The sequence below is a fragment of the Glandiceps talaboti genome, chromosome 3 (genome assembly GCF_964340395.1).
Source record: "Glandiceps talaboti chromosome 3, keGlaTala1.1, whole genome shotgun sequence".
Lineage (NCBI taxonomy): Eukaryota > Metazoa > Hemichordata > Enteropneusta > Spengelidae > Glandiceps > Glandiceps talaboti.
In genome coordinates this window covers 1,455,511-1,480,375 of record NC_135551.1, presented here as the reverse complement: position 1 = coordinate 1,480,375, position 24,865 = coordinate 1,455,511, and the positions used below count along the sequence as shown (strand labels likewise).

At 36.1% G+C, this 24,865-nt stretch overlaps 1 protein-coding gene across 4 annotated transcripts in view; it reads left to right on the top strand.

Annotated features, from left to right (window-relative positions):
• LOC144432615 (uncharacterized) overlaps window positions 1–24,865 on the top strand; it is a 56,453-nt gene that overhangs the window by 10,798 nt on the left and 20,790 nt on the right. For 2 of the 4 annotated variants that reach the window (XM_078120871.1, XM_078120872.1), the window contains 5 exons: window positions 2,767–2,960; window positions 6,529–6,854; window positions 7,541–7,745; window positions 7,976–8,173; window positions 9,702–9,797. In XM_078120871.1, the coding sequence (XP_077976997.1) occupies window positions 2,767–2,960; window positions 6,529–6,854; window positions 7,541–7,745; window positions 7,976–8,173; window positions 9,702–9,797 (1,019 nt within the window). Of the gene's footprint in view, window positions 1–2,766; window positions 2,961–6,528; window positions 6,855–7,540; window positions 7,746–7,975; window positions 8,199–8,592; window positions 8,658–9,701; window positions 9,798–24,865 lie in introns of those variants that run through there. The other 2 variants (XM_078120874.1, XM_078120875.1) reach the window with 2 other exon arrangements.

Genomic DNA, 24,865 nt, shown 5'->3' with positions numbered 1-24,865 from the left:
GACATATTATGCACGCCAGTTTGTTTTAAGGGACCGGTCAGTTTCTTCGGCCTGGGGGGTGGGGGGGGGGGGGTGGATTGGGAGGGGGTCACCCTGTTTTTGAAATTGGCAGTAGGGGGGTCATGCTGTTTTCAAAATTGTGGATGGGGGGGGGGGGGGGTCATTGTGTTTTGGATTGTGATGGAAGAAAAAAAATCCTTTTTCTAAAATGGCATATAGCCTTGTCTGAAATGTGATACATGTAAATATTTGTTCTTCTCCCTGTTTCTTACATGAATTCTTTAATATTACTTACTGGTTCAAGCATAACTATAAATATACATGTATTACCTAGCTACCACACTAGTTACAGAACATGTCATGTAAATGCTTGGCTGTTTCACAATCAGTGCTTCACTTACATTGCACTTTGGGGCAAAAGTGAACTTGAAGGTTTCGTAATGGTAATCTTCATAGATAGTTTATAAAAGAAGTTAATCTAAAATGTTCCCTACTCGTGACTATGAACTGTCATAAGGGATTAATATACTTTCCAGTTTCTATTATACACTAGGTATGACCACCTAAAGTTCTCTAACATACCGATGACTTTACTATATACGCAATATTAATGCCACTATACCAATATTAGGGGGCCATTTTTATGTGACATGGGAAACTCATTTAAAACTGACATTTATGTTAGCTATTCGAAGCTTGGAAATATTACCTCAAAGGCTATGAATAACCTTAACATTGCCTTAATAGAAGCAAAAAACTGCAGACCTGCCAGGGGGAAAACCCACAAGGACTCCCTCACCCCCAGAGGTCACTCATGCATTCAACCAACAATCAGATGCACCAACAACCTTTTTACTGTCATAATGGTATTAAACTTTTCTGAAATATTTTCACCCTATTGTAATTTGAGATGATATTGTCTTTTAAAGATGTGAAATGTTTTCCAAGATAGTCTAAAATTGCCTTAAACTCCAAATCTCCCCTACCAATGATACTACCATTAGATGTGCTGACCTTTACTACATCAATGTAATGATGCCATTTAACTGATTAAGAACATATTTCAACCCTATGTGAGTTATAAAGAATAGTTTCTGATACTTGATGGTGCTGCCTTGTAAAACGTAGATTAAGTTATTGCTTGAAAGGGTCTGAATAGTCTAAATATTGGCTTTTAAAGTAAAAATCCCCCTCGGACCCCCCACATGAGGTGGACATATCCCAGTCTCAAGCTCTTCCTCTCTTACTGTCAAGATGCTATCAAAGTATATTTCAAAAGTATTTCAACCCTGTGTAGTTGCTTTTCACATGTTGGTGCTGTCTTGTAAAGCTTGGAAATCATTGTCTGAGAGGGTCTGAATAGTCTCAAAATGGATTTTTCAGAGTAAAAAACCTCCAGGACTTCTAGGGGGAGATCCCCTAGGAACCCCCCCCCCCCCCACTACATGAGGTGGACATATCCCAGTCTCAAGCTCTTCCTCTTTTACTGTCAAGATGCTATCAAAGTATATTTCAAATTTAAAGTATTTCAACCCTGTGTAGTTGCTTTTCACATGTTGGTGCTGTCTTGTAAAGCTTGGAAATCATTGTCTGAAAGGGCCTGAATAGTCTCAAAATGGATTTTTCAGAGTAAAAAACCTCCAGGGCTTCTAGGGGGAGATCACCTAGGACCCCCCCCCCCCCATAAGAGATATACATATTCCCTGCTTAAGCATTCCTATACCTTTCACTGTCAAGATGCTATTAAACTCCTTTTGGAATATATTTACCCTGTGTAGTCAATAATTATAATTATGATAGTGCTAACCCGGGATCTTATAAAGTAGATGCAAGACAGTCAAGCAGTCCACACTGAGTCACAATCAAAAAATACCTGTCATGTGAATATTATATATACGGGAGGGGGTCATCATGTTTTAGAATTAACTGATATGGGGGGGGGGGGGGGGGGGGGGGGGGGCACAGCCTGTTTGTGGTTTTGCAGATAGGGGGATCAGTGACTTTTTGTTGGCCCAATTTAAGAATCCACCCACCCCCACCCCCCACCCCCAGCTGAAGAAACTGACCAGTCCCTAAGACTAAATCAAATATGGCCGAATGGCATCCACATTTGTTGTTAAATTTTACAATATACATCACTTTGGATTCAAGTGCCTACACACATATTATCAAATATGAGCTTTTGTTTTTTAAATCCTGACCTTTGACCTTGGAAGTCTTTTCAAAGGTCAAAGGTCAAATAGCCAAATTTGGGTTATCTTCATACCTTTTTAAATCAAATATTTCAAATGATGATGAGATTTTAATCATGTCTAGGTTTTTACTATGTGAGGCATATGCATATTCGAAGAATTACCATACAACTACATTGCCATCCGGGTACTTCCCGCCAAGACGTTTTTTCATGTCAAAGGATTAGTCCGAATGTGGAAAAATCTCTCCGGGTGAAGCCGAAGATGACGTATTTTAATAAATATTCATGAGAGGTTACGTATGGCACCATTAGCTTTGAGGTCTGGAATGCGGAAGTAGCTCTCTGTACAGCAGATCGTGGGGACAGCGTAGGACGTAAATTTTATGGCTTTTCAGTCATAACATTGTAACAACAAGTAATATGACAATGTTTTTACTTTGTCTCTATCTTAGTAAATTTACCGATTACCAGAGAGTAAATACCAGAAAAAATACTGATTTGAAGTGTGTGGTATTATTGCAATATGTTTGGTAAGTCAAACATGATAATTTTTCTCTTTGCTTGACTCGTAGTTGTTGTGGACCTGTCGGACATTGAAAGCATTGAACTGGCTGGTAGCTGGAAACAAGATATACTCAATCATGCCGTCATTACCAAAAAGAGAACCGTGAAAGATGACACAGGGGCAGTTGCTGTTGTAACCGACTACATCAAGGCTGATCCAAAATCAATTCCAGTACTTCTTCTTGGGAATAAATATGATTTAGTAGGTTTACTTTATTTCAGAGTTGTTATTAGCCCCCAATGAGAAGAGCCAGCCTATAGATATCTATAAGTCAGTCAATAGGTGTCTATAGGTCAGCATATAGATGTCTATAGGCCAGCCTGTAGATGTATATATGCCAACCTATAGATGTCTATAGGTCAGCCTATAGATGTCTATAGGTCCCAGCCTCTAGTTGTCTATAGGTCAGATTATAGATGTCTATAGGTCAGCCTGTAAATGTCTATAGGTCAGCCTATATGTATAGATGTCAATAGGTCAACCCATGGATGTCTAGATGTCAGCCTGTAGATGTCTATATGTCAGCCAATAATTGTCTATAGGCCAGCCAATAATTGTCTATAGGCCAGCCAATAATTGTCTATAGGCCAGCCAATAATTGTCTATAGGCCAGCCAATAATTGTCTATAGGCCAGCCAATAATTGTCTATATAATGTTTAGGTTATTCATAATATTTACGCTATTTAGACCCTTCAAGCAATAACTTAATCCATGCTTTACAAGACAGCAAGTATCAGAAACTATTCTTTATAACTTACACTAAGGGTTGAAATATGTTCTTAAAAAGTTAAATGGCATCATATGTAGGTCAGCACATCTAATGGTAGTATCATTGGTAGGGGAGATTTGGAGATTAAGGCAATTTTAGACTATCTTGGCAAACATTTCACATCTTGAAAAGACAATATCATCTCAAATTAGAATAGGTGAAAATATTTCAGAAAAGTTTAATACCATTATGACAGTAAAAAGGCTGTTGGTGCATCTGATTGTTGGTTGAATGCATGAGTGACCTCTGGGGGTGAGGAAGTCCTTGGGGTTTTCCCCCTGGCAGATATGGAGTTTTTTGCTTGAGATACTAAGGCAATGTTTAGGTTATTCATAACCTTTGAGGTAGTATTTCCACGCTTCGAAAAGCTAACCTAAACGTACATTTTAAATGAGTTTCCTATATCACATAAAATAGACATGTAACATATAGTATAGGGGCATTAATATATGTATAATAAAGTCACCGGTATGTTAGACAACTTTAGGTGGTCATACCTAGTGTATAATAGAAACTGGAATCTGATGAGATGTGGTGATTTGTAGTGTCAATAACATGACGAGTAGAACAATTTAGATTAACTTCATTTATAAACTATCTATGAAAATTGCCATTACGAAACCTTCAAGTCACAAGTTCACTTTTGCCCTAAAGTGCAATATAAGTGAAGCATTGATTGTGAAACAGCCAAGCATTTACATGACATGTTCTGTAACTAGTGTGGTAGCTAGGTAATACATGTATATGTATATGTATAGTTATGTTTGAACTAATAAGTACATGTAATATTAAAGAAATCATGTAAGAAACAGGGACAAGAACAAATATTGACATTTACCACATTTCAGACAAGGCTATATACCATTGTAGAAAGGATTTTTTTCTTCCATCACAATTTAAAACACAATGACCCCCCCTATCCACAATTTTCAAAACAGCATGACCCCCCTACTGCCAATTTCAAAAACAGGGTGACCCCCCCCCCCCCCCCCCCCTACCAATCCACCCCCCCCCTCCCAGGCCGAAGAAACTGACCGGTCCCTAATATTCCTATACATCATTACTGTGTTGATATGAGTACTAATATTCCCATAGATCATTACTGTGTTGATATGAGTACTAATATTCCTATAGATCATTACTATGTTGATATGAGTACTAATATTCCTATACATCATTACTGTGTTGATATGAGTACTAATATTCCTATAGATCATTACTATGTTGATATGAGTACTAATATTCCCATACATCATTACTATGTTGATATGAGTACTAATATTCCTATACATCATTACTGTGTTGATATGAGTACTAATATTCCTATAGATCATTACTATGTTGATATGAGTACTAATATTCCTATAGATCATTACTATGTTGATATGAGTACTAATATTCCTATAGATCATTAGTGTTGATATGAGTACTAATATTCCTATAGATCATTACTGTGTTGATATGAGTACTAATATTCCTATAGATCATTACTGTGTTGATATGAGTACTAATATTCCTATAGATCATTACTGTGTTGATATGAGTACTAATATTCCTATAGATCATTACTGTGTTGATATGAGTACTAATATTCCTATAGATCATTACTATGTTGATATGAGTACTAATATTCCTATAGATCATTACTGTGTTGATATGAGTACTAATATTCCTATATATCATTACTGTGTTGATATGAGTACTAATATTCCTATAGATCATTACTGTGTTGATATGAGTACTAATATTCCTATACATCATTACTATGTTGATATGAGTACTAATATTCCTATAGATCATTACTGTGTTGATATGAGTACTAATATTCCTATAGATCATTACTGTGTTGATGAGTACTAATATTCCCATAGATCATTGCTGTGTTGATATGAGTACTAATATTCCTATACATCATTACTGTGTTGATATGAGTACTAATATTCCTATATATCATTACTGTGTTGATATGAGTACTAATATTCCTATAGATCATTGCTGTGTTGATATGAGTACTAATATTCCTATAGATCATTACTGTGTTGATATGAGTACTAATATTCCTATAGATCATTACTGTGTTGATGAGTACTAATATTCCTATAGATCATTACTATGTTGATATGAGTACTAATATTCCTATAGATCATTACTGTGTTGATGAGTACTAATATTCCTATACATCATTACTGTGTTGATATGAGTACTAATATTCCCATACATCATTACTGTGTTGATATGAGTACTAATATTCCTATAGATCATTACTATGTTGATATGAGTACTAATATTCCTATAGATCATTACTGTGTTGATATGAGTACTAATATTCCTATAGATCATTACTATGTTGATATGAGTACTAATATTCCCATACATCATTACTATGTTGATATGAGTACTAATATTCCCATACATCATTACTATGTTGATATGAGTACTAATATTCCCATAGATCATTACTGTGTTGATATGAGTACTAATATTCCTATACATCATTACTATGTTGATATGAGTACTAATATTCCTATAGATCATTGTTGTTGATGATCATTGATCACACAGCGTCATAGTGTCTCATCCTTCTACTTGTACTTCTACACTTAATCTCATCAAAGCCTATTCAGTACTGTTTAAGACAGCTACCAACAATGCAAACCTACATCCACCTATATTCTGCAATCTATAATGTAAAATAGTAGGATGCGTAACAAGTATTTTAGCATTGTTGCTTTACTGTAGTGCTGGAAGTTTTATGATGAAGTTTGGTAGTTCATTCCAGTCCTTTAGTGTATTTGGGAAAAAACTATACTGTAGGAGTCATAGTGGTATGGTATTTTATAGCTACTAATTCAAATAATAATAATTTTGGATTGAATACTGAACTAATTGACCATCCCTTTAAACTGTCATTGAGACAAGTCTTTCAAGATCGTTCAAAAGCAGAGATACCAATCTAATAACAAAATTGTTAATGCAAGTTTGTAATTCATATCTACAAGGTTGAAGAAAGAGAGAAGTCCAAGAAAGAAGACACAATGGAAGAAAAAGATGAAAAAGAAGAAGGCCAAGATGGGGAGGAAAATGACGATGTGAGAGATACAAACAAAAGAATTCAATTTGCAGATGATTCAAATGAACAAGAAGAATTAGAAGATTCACAGCAGGATAGTGAACATATCAACTCTATAGATGAGAAGGATAAAAATCTAGATTCTAACAGAATGGATGATGTAACCAAGGCAATGTATGAAGATGAAGAATACTACAGACCTCAGGAAGTTATAATCATGGAGAAAATTGCTGAACAACATGGATTTGTTGGAAGGTTGGTAGCAATGTTGCAAAAAAAAAGTGAATGTTAAATTTTGGAAATCAATAGTGTCAAATTCTTATTAGTGGGGGTGGGAGTGGGGGTGGGGGTGGGGGTGGGGGTGGGAGTGGGGGCAGCTGGGAACTATTAAAATAGCTTTAAATATTCTCCAGTTTTGCTATAGTTTGACAACTTATCAAGCAATGTAGCCGGTAACAAAAGACATCACATATGATTCACCATATAGCCACTATATAATAAGAGATAGTCTAAGGAAAATGAAGTTTTGGTTTGATGTGTGTCAGTACTGTGTCAAGTTGGTGTAGAGGGCACACAGCTGTTAACAGATTTACCAGGATTTCACCACAAAACAGAAAATACAGTGGTTATATCCTGGTCATTGTACATGAGAACAACACACATCTACATGTACATTATTAGTTCTATTCTATGAGTCAGAACATTCAAAATCACCATTAGGATTATTTGCCAAATATTTCTTGACTTACACTGTTGGCTATCATTATATTATTCTCCAATATCTTTCTTGATTCTGTCGATAAATACTCATTACTTGTCCTCTACTAGTAGTGACTATAGGCCTTCGTAGGCAACTAATCTTTTCTTCAGCTGAATAATGACCAATTTTGGGGAATAATATTTAACTATCCAAAGATGACAGTCATACTTCTCTTTCTCAGTGTAATGGTGTCAGCTAAGGATGCTGATGGAAGTGTACATACAGCTATACAGTCCTTGCTACGACATCTTATTGAAAGAAAACTGAAAAACAAAGCACTGGAAAAAATGGAAATGAAACAGAAAAGAAAAGTCAAAAGGAAAAGGAAAGCCAAGCCCAAAATAGATGATGACTTTGAAGAGTTCCAAGAAGTTTACATTCCTGAGGTATGTGTTGCTAATTAGTCCCCCTCCCACCTCCCCGTCAATAAAATCTAAAGAAACACCAAAGCCAATGAACGGTCTCTGTTTATAATGACTTCATCCAATCACAAACGATTTGTCATTCAGTAACCTTTCTTATCACCTAAAATCACCTTACATTATGTTTTATTGAACAAATATTTCAAATACACCACATTTATGTAATCATTGTGTACCTGTTCATTTTCCCACAGTTTGATGATTTGTTTCACAAGTGTAACCTTCCAGTCAAGAAAGCCCAAGAATGCAATGAGTGTTATGTTGATGCATTAAAGAAGTTTAAGACATCATGTGCTGAAGCCGGTGTAGTAGAGACACCTAATGCTAGTGTTGAAGACTGTATATCAGGACTTAAAGAGAATATAGGGGAAGAAGAGGAGTTCTCCTTCTTGGTTAGCCTTAGTTCTTGTGGTCTTGGTTAGTTCGAATCAATGCCAATAAATCGACTCGGGGACAAGATATGCCATGAAGAAGGGGTGACGAGCTCCAAGTGCAGGGGTCATAGCTAGCGAACAGCCATGTTGTGAAGCCACTCACCTGTTTGAGTGACCTCACATCATGAAAGGCATGGTACCCGAGTGTTAATTGTCAGCCACCAGCGGAGCATGTACTGCAAATAGGGTAGAGCATCGGACGGTGCAAGGTCTGTGTTTGAGTCTTGCACCGCCGTGGTCCATGTCCCATGTGCCTGCATGATTACAGCCAGCGAGCCCCATGGTGGCAGCCCCCTTACTGTGTTTATTGATAACATTAGCTCATTCTTTTATTCTTCTAATCATTTCTGTCTTTCTGTATGTCTGATAATTGGCAGGTGTCATAGCAAACTACCAAGTCATGGAGTGTGCCCTGGGCGGGTCTCCTGACGATGGAGTGCGTGGTACCTGTTCGGTGGTAGCCTGTGGTACATTGTGAGATCAGAGCATTGTGTGTGAGTGGAGTATTATGTATAGGAGTGGGTATGGTACATGCAAGGTGTGTAATTAGTAGAGGGTAGGTAGGAATATGTTTAACTTGAGTGATGGTGCTTGTTCAGTTCACTCTCTGTACAATAGCAGTGAAAGGCTGAGTGGATATGTTACTTAGTATATATATTAGTGTAACTGGATATCAGTGTCAGTGCTTGGTTTCGGATTGCAGCCCATGTAGTTGAAGGGAGTCATCCCCCTGGCATTAACCATGATTAGATGACTATGCCATGATCCCCAAATCAGATGACTTGGAGACAAGATATGTCATTAAAGAAGGGGAATGAGCTCCATATGCAGGTGTCGTAGCGAACAGTCATTTTCTGAAGCCACTCGCCTGTTTGAGTGAAATGACATCATGGAAAGCGTGGTACCCAAGTGTTGCCAGCCACCAGTGGGGCACGTACTGCAAACAGGGTGGAGCATCAGACGGTGCATGGTCTGCGTTTGAGTCTTCACCGCCTTATTCCATGTCCCACATTCCGGGTTACAGCCAGCAAGCCCCATGGTGGCAGCCCCCCAAATCAGTTTGTTAGGATTAGCCAGGTGTTGTGTGGCGTGTCGACCTTTAGTTTTACTCAATATGGAATGGCAATCGAGACAGTCACCATTATTCGACTTGTTTTTGGTAATATACCGTGGAGAGTTACAACTGTCTGCCCGGTTGGGCTTAGTGTCCCAGCCTTTGTATTAAATAAAATAGTATTCTTGCAGCTTTTAAATGAGCATTACAAAATATAATACGTGTCTTAATACAAAATAAGTAAGTATAGAAAAAATTAAAAATACAGTTTGCAATGGTAAATCAGCAGATTTATTCAACAATACACTCACGACTTCGGTAGTGTTGTGACATACATACCTTTGAAGTTTTGATGTTTAGCATTAATTTTATGACCCATTTTACAAATCTTAGATCAAACACTGAGTAATATAGTTATTTATTGTATGACAGGCTGTTGATGACAGTGGTTTCCTTGAATTGGTGGTGAAAGGAGAGACTCAGTTAAAGCAGCCAATCAGAAAAGCCTTGAAGACCTTCCATTCTGAGGTAAATCAATATATTCTACATTAATGCATATTTCTGTAATACTGACATCAAGTGTCACAAGCTGAGTGTAGAAGTTTTTTACTCAAGTTAAAATATCTACATAAACCACATTCCAGTTACAGCATGTCTTTTATTCACCAAAGTTTAATGTCCGATCACCATAGCCGACAGTAACATCATCAATTTCTCTCTCCAGTTCCCCTATCCAGTCGTTGAGTGTGTGCTCCTCTCGTTTTCTCAATAGTAATTCTTTCTTTTTTTAAAAAGTTCCCTTTTCTCTCTGAATTTTAACTTCTCGAGTCCCTCAAGGCGAGCCATTATAACATAAAAATTACCTTGCATAGCAAGATGTGGAACAGTAATTGGCAAATAACATACTTATACATATCACCTGTGACTACAAATTATTTTTCAATGTCTAAAAATGCTGTTTCATTTCAAAATAACATCACTTCTGCAATATACTGTCGAGCATCGTATCACACACCTCTCAAGTGACTGCAATGTGGTTGTTTACATGTCAGCCTTAACTTTATCATCCAATCAGAGTGCGCGTTTGCTCTGTAGTATGATGAAAATGTTTACTATTTACATATCACTCAGTGACATATTCAAACTTTTAACCTTCAGCTGAAAAATGCATGAGTGCGTCCTTATTTTATGCACTGTATTCAATTAAATGTACAGGAATGTTCATGTGCTTTAAATTGTTCTAGTTAAGCAAAAATTGCACTCTCTGTGGCATTAATTTCGATATTGTTCATAAATTTAGGAATACGTTTTATGATCGCGTAATGGCCATGCGAGATTAATGAGAGGTAGCATATTATAAGAGACACCTGTAGTATTCTACTTACTGGTACTTTAACCATCAGTTTCTATAGTATGTGCTATGAGGAGAACACATACCTAGTATTCTACTTACTGGTACTTTAACCATCAGTTTCTATAGTAATGTGCTATGAGGAGAACACATACCTAGTATTCTACTTACTGGTACTTTAACCATCAGTTTCTATAGTAATGTGCTATGAGGAGAACACATACCTAGTATTCTACTTACTGGTACTTTAACCATCAGTTTCTATAGTAATGTGCTATGAGGAGAACACATACCTAGTATTCTACTTACTGGTACTTTAACCATCAGTTTCTATAGTATGTGCTATGAGGAGAACACATACCTAGTATTCAACTTACTGGTACTTTAACCATCAGTTTCTATAGTAATGTGCTATGAGGAGAACACATACCTAGTATTCTACTTACTGGTACTTTAACCATCAGTTTCTATAGTAATGTGCTATGAGAAGAACACATACCTAGTATTCTACTTACTGGTACTTTAACCATCAGTTTCTATAGTAATGTGCTATGAGGAGAACACATACCTAGTATTCTACTTACTGGTACTTTAACCATCAGTTTCTATAGTAATGTGCTATGAGGAGAACGCATACCTAGTATTCTACTTACTGGAACTTTAACCATCAGTTTCTATAGTAATGTGTTATGAGGAGAACGCATACCTAGTATTCTACTTACTGGTACTTTAACCATCAGTTTCTATAGTAATGTGCTATGAGGAGAACACATACCTAGTATTCTACTTACTGGTACTTTAACCATCAGTTTCTATAGTATGTGCTATGAGGAGAATGCATACCTAGTATTCTACTTACTGGTACTTTAACCATCAGTTTCTATAGTATGTGCTATGAGGAGAACGCATACCTAGTATTCTACTTACTGGTACTTTAACCATCAGTTTCTATAGTATGTGCTATGAGGAGAACGCATACCTAGTATTCTACTTACTGGTACTTTAACCATCAGTTTCTATAGTATGTGCTATGAGGAGAACGCATACCTAGTATTCTACTTACTGGTACTTTAACCATCAGTTTCTATAGTAATGTGCTATGAGGAGAACGCATACCTAGTATTCTACTTACTGGTACTTTAACCATCAGTTTCTATAGTAATGTGCTATGAGGAGAACGCATACCTAGTATTCTACTTACTGGTACTTTAACCATCAGTTTCTATAGTACTGTGCTATGAGGAGAATGCATACCTAGTATTCTACTTACTGGTACTTTAACCATCAGTTTCTATAGTATGTGCTATGAGGAGAATGCATACCTAGTATTCTACTTACTGGTACTTTAACCATCAGTTTCTATAGTAATGTGCTATGAGGAGAACACATACCTAGTATTCTACTTACTGGTACTTTAACCATCAGTTTCTATAGTATGTGCTATGAGGAGAACGCATACCTAGTCTTCTACTTACTGGTACTTTAACCATCAGTTTCTATAGTATGTGCTATGAGGAGAACGCATACCTAGTATTCTACTTACTGGTACTTTAACCATCAGTTTCTATAGTATGTGCTATGAGGAGAATGCATACCTAGTATTCTACTTACTGGTACTTTAACCATCAGTTTCTATATTATAGTAATGTGCTATGAGGAGAATGCATAGCTAGTATTCTACTTACTGGTACTTTAACCATCAGTTTCTATAGTATGTGCTATGAGGAGTACACATACCTAGTATTCTACTTACTGGTACTTTAACCATCAGTTTCTATAGTAATGTGCTATGAGGAGAACACATACCTAGTATTCTACTTACTGGTACTTTAACCATCAGTTTCTATAGTAATGTGCTATGAGGAGAACACATACATAGTATTCTACTTACTGGTACTTTAACCATCAGTTTCTATAGTAATGTGCTATGAGGAGAACACATACCTAGTATTCTACTTACTGGTACTTTAACCATCAGTTTCTATAGTAATGTGCTATGAGGAGAACGCATACCTAGTATTCTACTTACTGATACTTTAACCATCAGTTTCTATAGTATGTGCTATGAGGAGAACACATACCTAGTATTCTACTTACTGGTACTTTAACCATCAGTTTCTATATTATAGTAATGTGCTATGAGGAGAATGCATAGCTAGTATTCTACTTACTGGTACTTTAACCATCAGTTTCTATATTATAGTAATGTGCTATGAGGAGAATGCATAGCTAGTATTCTACTTACTGGTACTTTAACCATCAGTTTCTATATTATAGTAATGTGCTATGAGGAGAATGCATAGCTAGTATTCTACTTACTGATACTTTAACCATCAGTTTCTATATTATAGTAATGTGCTATGAGGAGAATGCATAGCTAGTATTCTACTTACTGGTACTTTAACCATCAGTTTCTATAGTATGTGCTATGAGGAGAACACATACCTAGTATTCTACTTACTGGTACTTTAACCATCAGTTTGTATAGTAATGTGCTATGAGGAGAACACATACCTAGTATTCTACTTACTGGTACTTTAACCATCAGTTTCTATAGTAATGTGCTATGAGGAGAACACATACCTAGTATTCTACTTACTGGTACTTTAACCATCAGTTTCTATAGTAATGTGCTATGAAGAGAACACATACCTAGTATTCTACTTACTGGTACTTTAACCATCAGTTTCTATAGTAATGTGCTATGAGGAGAACGCATACCTAGTATTCTACTTACTGGAACTTTAACCATCAGTTTCTATAGTAATGTGTTATGAGGAGAACGCATACCTAGTATTCTACTTACTGGTACTTTAACCATCAGTTTCTATAGTAATGTGCTATGAGGAGAACACGTACCTAGTATTCTACTTACTGGTACTTTAACCATCAGTTTCTATAGTATGTGCTATGAGGAGAATGCATACCTAGTATTCTACTTACTGGTACTTTAACCATCAGTTTCTATAGTACTGTGCTATGAGGAGAATGCATACCTAGTATTCTACTTACTGGTACTTTAACCATCAGTTTCTATAGTATGTGCTATGAGGAGAACGCATACCTAGTATTCTACTTACTGGTACTTTAACCATCAGTTTCTATAGTATGTGCTATGAGGAGAACGCATACCTAGTATTCTACTTACTGGTACTTTAACCATCAGTTTCTATAGTATGTGCTATGAGGAGAAAGCATACCTAGTATTCTACTTACTGGTACTTTAACCATCAGTTTCTATAGTAATGTGCTATGAGGAGAACGCATACCTAGTATTCTACTTACTGGTACTTTAACCATCAGTTTCTATAGTAATGTGCTATGAGGAGAACGCATACATAGTATTCTACTTACTGGTACTTTAACCATCAGTTTCTATAGTACTGTGCTATGAGGAGAATGCATACCTAGTATTCTACTTACTGGTACTTTAACCATCAGTTTCTATAGTAATGTGCTATGAGGAGAACGCATACCTAGTATTCTACTTACTGGTACTTTAACCATCAGTTTCTATAGTATGTGCTATGAGGAGAATGCATACCTAGTATTCTACTTACTGGTACTTTAACCATCAGTTTCTATAGTAATGTGCTATGAGGAGAACACATACCTAGTATTCTACTTACTGGTACTTTAACCATCAGTTTCTATAGTATGTGCTATGAGGAGAACGCATACCTAGTATTCTACTTACTGATACTTTAACCATCAGTTTCTATAGTAATGTGCTATGAGGAGAACGCATACCTAGTATTCTACTTACTGGTACTTTAACCATCAGTTTCTATAGTATGTGCTATGAGGAGAACGCATACCTAGTATTCTACTTACTGGTACTTTAACCATCAGTTTCTATAGTATGTGCTATGAGGAGAATGCATAGCTAGTATTCTACTTACTGGTACTTTAACCATCAGTTTCTATAGTATGTGCTATGAGGAGAACGCATACCTAGTATTCTACTTACTGGTACTTTAACCATTAGTTTCTATAGTATGTGCTATGAGGAGAACGCACACCTAGTATTCTACTTACTGGTACTTTAACCATTAGTTTCTATAGTATCTGCTATGAGGAGAACGCATACCTAGTATTCTACTTACTGGTACTTTAACCATCAGTTTCTATAGTATGTGCTATGAGGAGAACGCATACCTAGTATTCTACTTACTGGTACTTTAACCATCAGTTTCTATAGTAATGTGCTATGAGGAGAACGCATACCTAGTATTCTACTTACTGGTACTTTAACCATTAGTTTCTATAGTATGTGCTATGAGGAGAACGCATACCTAGTATTCTACTTACTGGTACTTTAACCATCAGTTTCTATAGTAATGTGCTATGAGGAGAACGCATACCTAGTATTCTACTTACTGGTACGTTAACCATCAGTTTCTATAGTATGTGCTATGAGGAGAATACATACCTAGTATTCTACTTACTGGTACTTTAACCATCAGTTTCTATAGTATGTGCTATGAGGAGAACACATACCTAGTATTCTACTTACTGGTACTTTAACCATCAGTTTCTATAGTAATGTGGTATGAGGAGAACGCATACCTAGTGTTCTACTTACTGGTACTTTAACCATCAATTTCTATAGTATGTGCTATGAGGAGAATGCATACCTAGTATTCTACTTACTGGTACTTTAACCATCAGTTTCTATAGTAATGTGCTATGAGGAGAACACATACCTAGTATTCTACTTACTGGTACTTTAACCATCAGTTTCTATAGTACTGTGCTATGAGGAGAATGCATACCTAGTATTCTTCTTACTGGTACTTTAACCATCAGTTTCTATAGTATGTGCTATGAGGAGAATGCATACCTAGTATTCTACTTACTGGTACTTTAACCATCAGTTTCTATAGTAATGTGCTATGAGGAGAACACATACCTAGTATTCTACTTACTGGTACTTTAACCATCAGTTTCTATAGTATGTGCTATGAGGAGAACGCATACCTAGTATTCTACTTACTGATACTTTAACCATCAGTTTCTATAGTAATGTGCTATGAGGAGAACGCATACCTAGTATTCTACTTACTGGTACTTTAACCATCAGTTTCTATAGTATGTGCTATGAGGAGAACGCATACCTAGTATTCTACTTACTGGTACTTTAACCATCAGTTTCTATAGTATGTGCTATGAGGAGAATGCATACCTAGTATTCTACTTACTGGTACTTTAACCATCAGTTTCTATATTATAGTAATGTGCTATGAGGAGAATGCATAGCTAGTATTCTACTTACTGGTACTTTAACCATCAGTTTCTATAGTATGTGCTATGAGGAGAACGCATACCTAGTATTCTACTTACTGGTACTTTAACCATTAGTTTCTATAGTATGTGCTATGAGGAGAACGCACACCTAGTATTCTACTTACTGGTACTTTAACCATTAGTTTCTATAGTATCTGCTATGAGGAGAACGCACACCTAGTATTCTACTTACTGGTACTTTAACCATCAGTTTCTATAGTAATGTGCTATGAGGAGAACACATACCTAGTATTCTACTTACTGGTACTTTAACCATCAGTTTCTATAGTAATGTGCTATGAGGAGAACGCATACCTAGTATTCTACTTACTGGTACTTTAACCATTAGTTTCTATAGTATGTGCTATGAGGAGAACGCATACCTAGTATTCTACTTACTGGTACTTTAACCATTAGTTTCTATAGTATGTGCTATGAGGAGAACGCACACCTAGTATTCTACTTACTGGTACTTTAACCATTAGTTTCTATAGTATGTGCTATGAGGAGAACGCATACCTAGTATTCTACTTACTGGTACTTTAACCATTAGTTTCTATAGTATGTGCTATGAGGAGAACGCATACCTAGTATTCTACTTACTGGTACTTTAACCATTAGTTTCTATAGTATGTGCTATGAGGAGAACGCACACCTAGTATTCTACTTACTGGTACTTTAACCATTAGTTTCTATAGTATCTGCTATGAGGAGAACGCATACCTAGTATTCTACTTACTGGTACTTTAACCATTAGTTTCTATAGTATGTGCTATGAGGAGAACGCATACCTAGTATTCTACTTACTGGTACTTTAACCATCAGTTTCTATAGTAATGTGCTATGAGGAGAACGCATACCTAGTGTTCTACTTACTGGTACTTTAACCATCAGTTTCTCTAGTATGTGCTATGAGGAGAACACATACCTAGTATTCTACTTACTGGTACGTTAACCATCAGTTTCTATAGTATGTGCTATGAGGAGAATGCATACCTAGTATTCAACTTACTGGTACTTTAACCATCAGTTTGTATAGTATGTGCTATGAGGAGAACACATACCTAGTATTCTACTTACTGGTACTTTAACCATCAGTTTCTATAGTAATGTGGTATGAGGAGAACGCATACCTAGTGTTCTACTTACTGGTACTTTAACCATCAGTTTCTATAGTAATGTGCTATGAGGAGAACACATACCTAGTATTCTACTTACTGGTACTTTAACCATCAGTATCTATAGTATGTGCTATGAGGAGAACACATACCTAGTATTCTACTTACTGGTACTTTAACCATCAGTTTCTATAGTAATTTGCTATGAGGAGAACACATACCTAGAATTCTACTTACTGGTACTTTAACCATCAGTTTCTATAGTATGTGCTATGAGGAGAACACATACCTAGTATTCTACTTACTGGTACTTTAACCATCAGTTTCTATAGTAATGTGCTATGATGAGGAGAACACATACCTAGTATTCTACTTACTGGTACTTTAACCATCAGTTTCTATAGTAATGTGCTATGAGGAGAACACATACCTAGTGTTCTACTTACTGGTACTTTAACCATCAGTTTCTATAGTATGTGCTATGAGGAGAACGCATACCTAGTATTCTACTTACTGGTACTTTAACCATCAGTTTCTATAGTAATGTGCTATGAGGAGAACACATACCTAGTATTCTACTTACTGGTACTTTAACCATCAGTTTCCATAGTAATGTGCTATGAGGAGAACGCATACCTAGTATTCTACTTACTGGTACTTTAACCATCAGTTTCTATAGTAATGTGCTATGAGGAGAACACATACCTAGTATTCTACTTACTGGTACTTTAACCATCAGTTTCTATAGTATGTGCTATGAGGAGAACACATACCTAGTATTCTACTTACTGGTACTTTAACCATCAGTTTCTATAGTAATGTGCTATGAGGAGAACACATATCTAGTATTCTACTTACTGGTACTTTAACCATCAGTTTCTATAGTATGTGCTATGAGGAGAATGCATACCTAGTATTCTACTTACTGGTACTTTAACCATCAGTTTCTATAGTAATGTGCTATGAGGAGAACACATACCTAGTATTCTACTTACTGGTACTTTAACCATCAGTTTCTATAGTATGTGCTATGAGGAGAACGCATACCTAGTATTCTACTTACTGATACTTTAACCATCAGTTTCTATAGTAATGTGCTATGAGGAGAACGCATACCTAGTATTCTACTTACTGGTACTTTAACCATCAGTTTCTATAGTATGTGCTATGAGGAGAACGCATACCTAGTATTCTACTTACTGGTACTTTAACCATCAGTTTCTATAGTATGTGCTATGAGGAGAATGCATAGCTAGTATTCTACTTACTGGTACTTTAACCATCAGTTTCTATAGTATGTGCTATGAGGAGAACGCATACCTAGTATTCTACTTACTGGTACTTTAACCATTAGTTTCTATAGTATGTGCTATGAGGAGAACGCACACCTAGTATTCTACTTACTGGTACTTTAACCATTAGTTTCTATAGTATCTGCTATGAGGAGAACGCATACCTAGTATTCTACTTACTGGTACTTTAACCATCAGTTTCTATAGTATGTGCTATGAGGAGAACGCATACCTAGTATTCTACTTACTGGTACTTTAACCATCAGTTTCTATAGTAATGTGCTATGAGGAGAACGCATACCTAGTATTCTACTTACTGGTACTTTAACCATTAGTTTCTATAGTATGTGCTATGAGGAGAACGCATACCTAGTATTCTACTTACTGGTACTTTAACCATCAGTTTCTATAGTAATGTGCTATGAGGAGAACGCATACCTAGTGTTCTACTTACTGGTACTTTAACCATCAGTTTCTATAGTATGTGCTATGAGGAGAACACATACCTAGTATTCTACTTACTGGTACGTTAACCATCAGTTTCTATAGTATGTGCTATGAGGAGAATGCATACCTAGTATTCTACTTACTGGTACTTTAACCATCAGTTTCTATAGTATGTGCTATGAGGAGAACACATACCTAGTATTCTACTTACTGGTACTTTAACCATCAGTTTCTATAGTAATGTGGTATGAGGAGAACGCATACCTAGTGTTCTACTTACTGGTACTTTAACCATCAATTTCTATAGTATGTGCTATGAGGAGAATGCATACCTAGTATTCTACTTACTGGTACTTTAACCATCAGTTTCTATAGTAATGTGCTATGAGGAGAACACATACCTAGTATTCTACTTACTGGTACTTTAACCATCAGTTTCTATAGTACTGTGCTATGAGGAGAATGCATACCTAGTATTCTTCTTACTGGTACTTTAACCATCAGTTTCTATAGTATGTGCTATGAGGAGAATGCATACCTAGTATTCTACTTACTGGTACTTTAACCATCAGTTTCTATAGTAATGTGCTATGAGGAGAACACATACCTAGTATTCTACTTACTGGTACTTTAACCACCAGTTTCTATAGTATGTGCTATGAGGAGAACGCATACCTAGTATTCTACTTACTGATACTTTAACCATCAGTTTCTATAGTAATGTGCTATGAGGAGAACGCATACCTAGTATTCTACTTACTGGTACTTTAACCATCAGTTTCTATAGTATGTGCTATGAGGAGAACGCATACCTAGTATTCTACTTACTGGTACTTTAACCATCAGTTTCTATAGTATGTGCTATGAGGAGAATGCATACCTAGTATTCTACTTACTGGTACTTTAACCATCAGTTTCTATATTATAGTAATGTGCTATGAGGAGAATGCATAGCTAGTATTCTACTTACTGGTACTTTAACCATCAGTTTCTATAGTATGTGCTATGAGGAGAACGCATACCTAGTATTCTACTTACTGGTACTTTAACCATTAGTTTCTATAGTATGTGCTATGAGGAGAACGCACACCTAGTATTCTACTTACTGGTACTTTAACCATTAGTTTCTATAGTATCTGCTATGAGGAGAACGCACACCTAGTATTCTACTTACTGGTACTTTAACCATCAGTTTCTATAGTAATGTGCTATGAGGAGAACACATACCTAGTATTCTACTTACTGGTACTTTAACCATCAGTTTCTATAGTAATGTGCTATGAGGAGAACGCATACCTAGTATTCTACTTACTGGTACTTTAACCATTAGTTTCTATAGTATGTGCTATGAGGAGAACGCATACCTAGTATTCTACTTACTGGTACTTTAACCATTAGTTTCTATAGTATGTGCTATGAGGAGAACGCACACCTAGTATTCTACTTACTGGTACTTTAACCATTAGTTTCTATAGTATGTGCTATGAGGAGAACGCATACCTAGTATTCTACTTACTGGTACTTTAACCATTAGTTTCTATAGTATGTGCTATGAGGAGAACGCATACCTAGTATTCTACTTACTGGTACTTTAACCATTAGTTTCTATAGTATGTGCTATGAGGAGAACGCACACCTAGTATTCTACTTACTGGTACTTTAACCATTAGTTTCTATAGTATCTGCTATGAGGAGAACGCATACCTAGTATTCTACTTACTGGTACTTTAACCATTAGTTTCTATAGTATGTGCTATGAGGAGAACGCATACCTAGTATTCTACTTACTGGTACTTTAACCATCAGTTTCTATAGTAATGTGCTATGAGGAGAACGCATACCTAGTGTTCTACTTACTGGTACTTTAACCATCAGTTTCTCTAGTATGTGCTATGAGGAGAACACATACCTAGTATTCTACTTACTGGTACGTTAACCATCAGTTTCTATAGTATGTGCTATGAGGAGAATGCATACCTAGTATTCAACTTACTGGTACTTTAACCATCAGTTTCTATAGTATGTGCTATGAGGAGAACACATACCTAGTATTCTACTTACTGGTACTTTAACCATCAGTTTCTATAGTAATGTGGTATGAGGAGAACGCATACCTAGTGTTCTACTTACTGGTACTTTAACCATCAGTTTCTATAGTAATGTGCTATGAGGAGAACACATACCTAGTATTCTACTTACTGGTACTTTAACCATCAGTTTCTATAGTATGTGCTATGAGGAGAACACATACCTAGTATTCTACTTACTGGTACTTTAACCATCAGTTTCTATAGTAATTTGCTATGAGGAGAACACATACCTAGAATTCTACTTACTGGTACTTTAACCATCAGTTTCTATAGTATGTGCTATGAGGAGAACACATACCTAGTATTCTACTTACTGGTACTTTAACCATCAGTTTCTATAGTAATGTGCTATGATGAGGAGAACACATACCTAGTATTCTACTTACTGGTACTTTAACCATCAGTTTCTATAGTAATGTGCTATGAGGAGAACACATACCTAGTGTTCTACTTACTGGTACTTTAACCATCAGTTTCTATAGTATGTGCTATGAGGAGAACGCATACCTAGTATTCTACTTACTGGTACTTTAACCATCAGTTTCTATAGTAATGTGCTATGAGGAGAACACATACCTAGTATTCTACTTACTGGTACTTTAACCATCAGTTTCCATAGTAATGTGCTATGAGGAGAACGCATACCTAGTATTCTACTTACTGGTACTTTAACCATCAGTTTCTATAGTAATGTGCTATGAGGAGAACACATACCTAGTATTCTACTTACTGGTACTTTAACCATCAGTTTCTATAGTATGTGCTATGAGGAGAACACATACCTAGTATTCTACTTACTGGTACTTTAACCATCAGTTTCTATAGTAATGTGCTATGAGGAGAACACATATCTAGTATTCTACTTACTGGTACTTTAACCATCAGTTTCCATAGTAATGTGCTATGAGGAGAACACATACCTAGTATTCTACTTACTGGTACTTTAACCATCAGTTTCTATAGTAATGTGGTATGAGGAGAACACATACCTAGTATTCTACTTACTGGTACTTTAACCATCAGTTTCTATAGTAATGTGCTATGAGGAGAACACATACCTAGTATTCTACTTACTGGTACTTTAACCATCAGTTTCTATAGTAATGTGCTATGAGGAGAACACATACCTAGTGTTCTACTTACTGGTACTTTAACCATCAGTTTCTATAGTATGTGCTATGAGGAGAACACATACCTAGTATTCTACTTACTGGTACTTTAACCATCAGTTTCTATAGTAATGTGCTATGAGGAGAACACATACCTAGTATTCTACTTACTGGTACTTTAACCATCAGTTTCTATAGTAATGTGCTATGAGGAGAACACATACCTAGTATTCTACTTACTGGTACTTTAACCATCAGTTACCATAGTAATGTTCTATGAGGAGAACGCACACCTAGTATTCTACTTACTGGTACTTTAACCATCAGTTTCTATAGTAATGTGCTATGAGGAGAACACATACCTAGTATTCTACTTACTGGTACTTTAACCATCAGTTTCTATAGTAATGTGCTATGAGGAGAACACATACCTAGTATTCTACTTACTGGTACTTTAACCATCAGTTTCTATAGTAATGTGCTATGAGGAGAACACATACCTAGTATTCTACTTACTGGTACTTTAACCATCAGTTTCTATAGTACTGTGCTATGAGGAGAATGCATACCTAGTATTCTACTTACTGGTACTTTAACCATCAGTTTCTATAGTAATGTGCTATGAGGAGAACGCATACCTAGTATTCTACTTACTGGTACTTTAACCATCAGTTTCTATAGTAATGTGCTATGAGGAGAACACATACCTAGTATTCTACTTACTGGTACTTTAACCATCAGTTTCTATAGTAATGTGCTATGAGGAGAACACATACCTAGTATTCTACTTACTGGTACTTTAACCATCAGTTTCTATAGTAATGTGCTATGAGGAGAACACATACCTAGTATTCTACTTACTGGTACTTTAACCATCAGTTTCTATAGTAATGTGCTATGAGGAGAACACATACCTAGTATTCTACTTACTGGTACTTTAACCATCAGTTTCTATAGTATGTGCTATGAGGAGAACGCATACCTAGTATTCTACTTACTGGTACTTTAACCATCAGTTTCTATAGTAATGTGGTATGAGGAGAACGCATACCTAGTATTCTACTTACTGGTACTTTAACCATCAGTTTCTATAGTAATGTGCTATGAGGAGAACACATACCTAGTATTCTACTTACTGGTACTTTAACCATCAGTTTCTATAGTAATGTGGTATGAGGAGAACACACACCTAGTATTCTACTTACTGGTACTTTAACCATCAGTTTCTATAGTAATGTGCTATGAGGAGAATGCATACCTAGTATTCTACTTACTGGTACTTTAACCATCAGTTTCTATAGTATGTGCTATGAGGAGAACACATACCTAGTATTCTACTTACTGGTACTTTAACCATCAGTTTCTATAGTAATGTGGTATGAGGAGAACGCATACCTAGTATTCTACTTACTGGTACTTTAACCATCAGTTTCTATAGTAATGTGCTATGAGGAGAATGCATACCTAGTATTCTACTTACTGGTACTTTAACCATCAGTTTCTATAGTAATGTGCTATGAGGAGAATGCATACCTAGTATTCTACTTACTGGTACTTTAACCATCAGTTTCTATAGTAATGTGCTATGAGGAGAACACATACCTAGTATTCTACTTACTGGTACTTTAACCATCAGTTTCTATAGTATGTGCTATGAGGAGAACGCATACCTAGTATTCTACTTACTGGTACTTTAACCATCAGTTTCTATAGTATCTGCTATGAGGAGAACGCACACCTAGTATTCTACTTACTGGTACTTTAACCATCAGTTTCTATAATAATGTGCTATGAGGAGAACACATACCTAGTATTCTACTTACTGGTACTTTAACCATCAGTTTCTATAGTAATGTGCTATGAGGAGAACGCATACCTAGTATTCTACTTACTGGTACTTTAACCATTAGTTTCTATAGTATGTGCTATGAGGAGAACGCATACCTAGTATTCTACTTACTGGTACTTTAACCATTAGTTTCTATAGTATGTGCTATGAGGAGAACGCACACCTAGTATTCTACTTACTGGTACTTTAACCATTAGTTTCTATAGTATGTGCTATGAGGAGAACGCATACCTAGTATTCTACTTACTGGTACTTTAACCATTAGTTTCTATAGTATGTGCTATGAGGAGAACGCATACCTAGTATTCTACTTACTGGTACTTTAACCATTAGTTTCTATAGTATGTGCTATGTGGAGAACGCACACCTAGTATTCTACTTACTGGTACTTTAACCATTAGTTTCTATAGTATCTGCTATGAGGAGAACGCATACCTAGTATTCTACTTACTGGTACTTTAACCATTAGTTTCTATAGTATGTGCTATGAGGAGAACGCATACCTAGTATTCTACTTACTGGTACTTTAACCATCAGTTTCTATAGTAATGTGCTATGAGGAGAACGCATACCTAGTGTTCTACTTACTGGTACTTTAACCATCAGTTTCTCTAGTATGTGCTATGAGGAGAACACATACCTAGTATTCTACTTACTGGTACGTTAACCATCAGTTTCTATAGTATGTGCTATGAGGAGAATGCATACCTAGTATTCAACTTACTGGTACTTTAACCATCAGTTTCTATAGTATGTGCTATGAGGAGAACACATACCTAGTATTCTACTTACTGGTACTTTAACCATCAGTTTCTATAGTAATGTGGTATGAGGAGAACGCATATCTAGTGTTCTACTTACTGGTACTTTAACCATCAGTTTCTATAGTAATGTGCTATGAGGAGAACACATACCTAGCATTCTACTTACTGGTACTTTAACCATCAGTTTCTATAGTATGTGCTATGAGGAGAACACATACCTAGTATTCTACTTACTGGTACTTTAACCATCAGTTTCTATAGTAATTTGCTATGAGGAGAACACATACCTA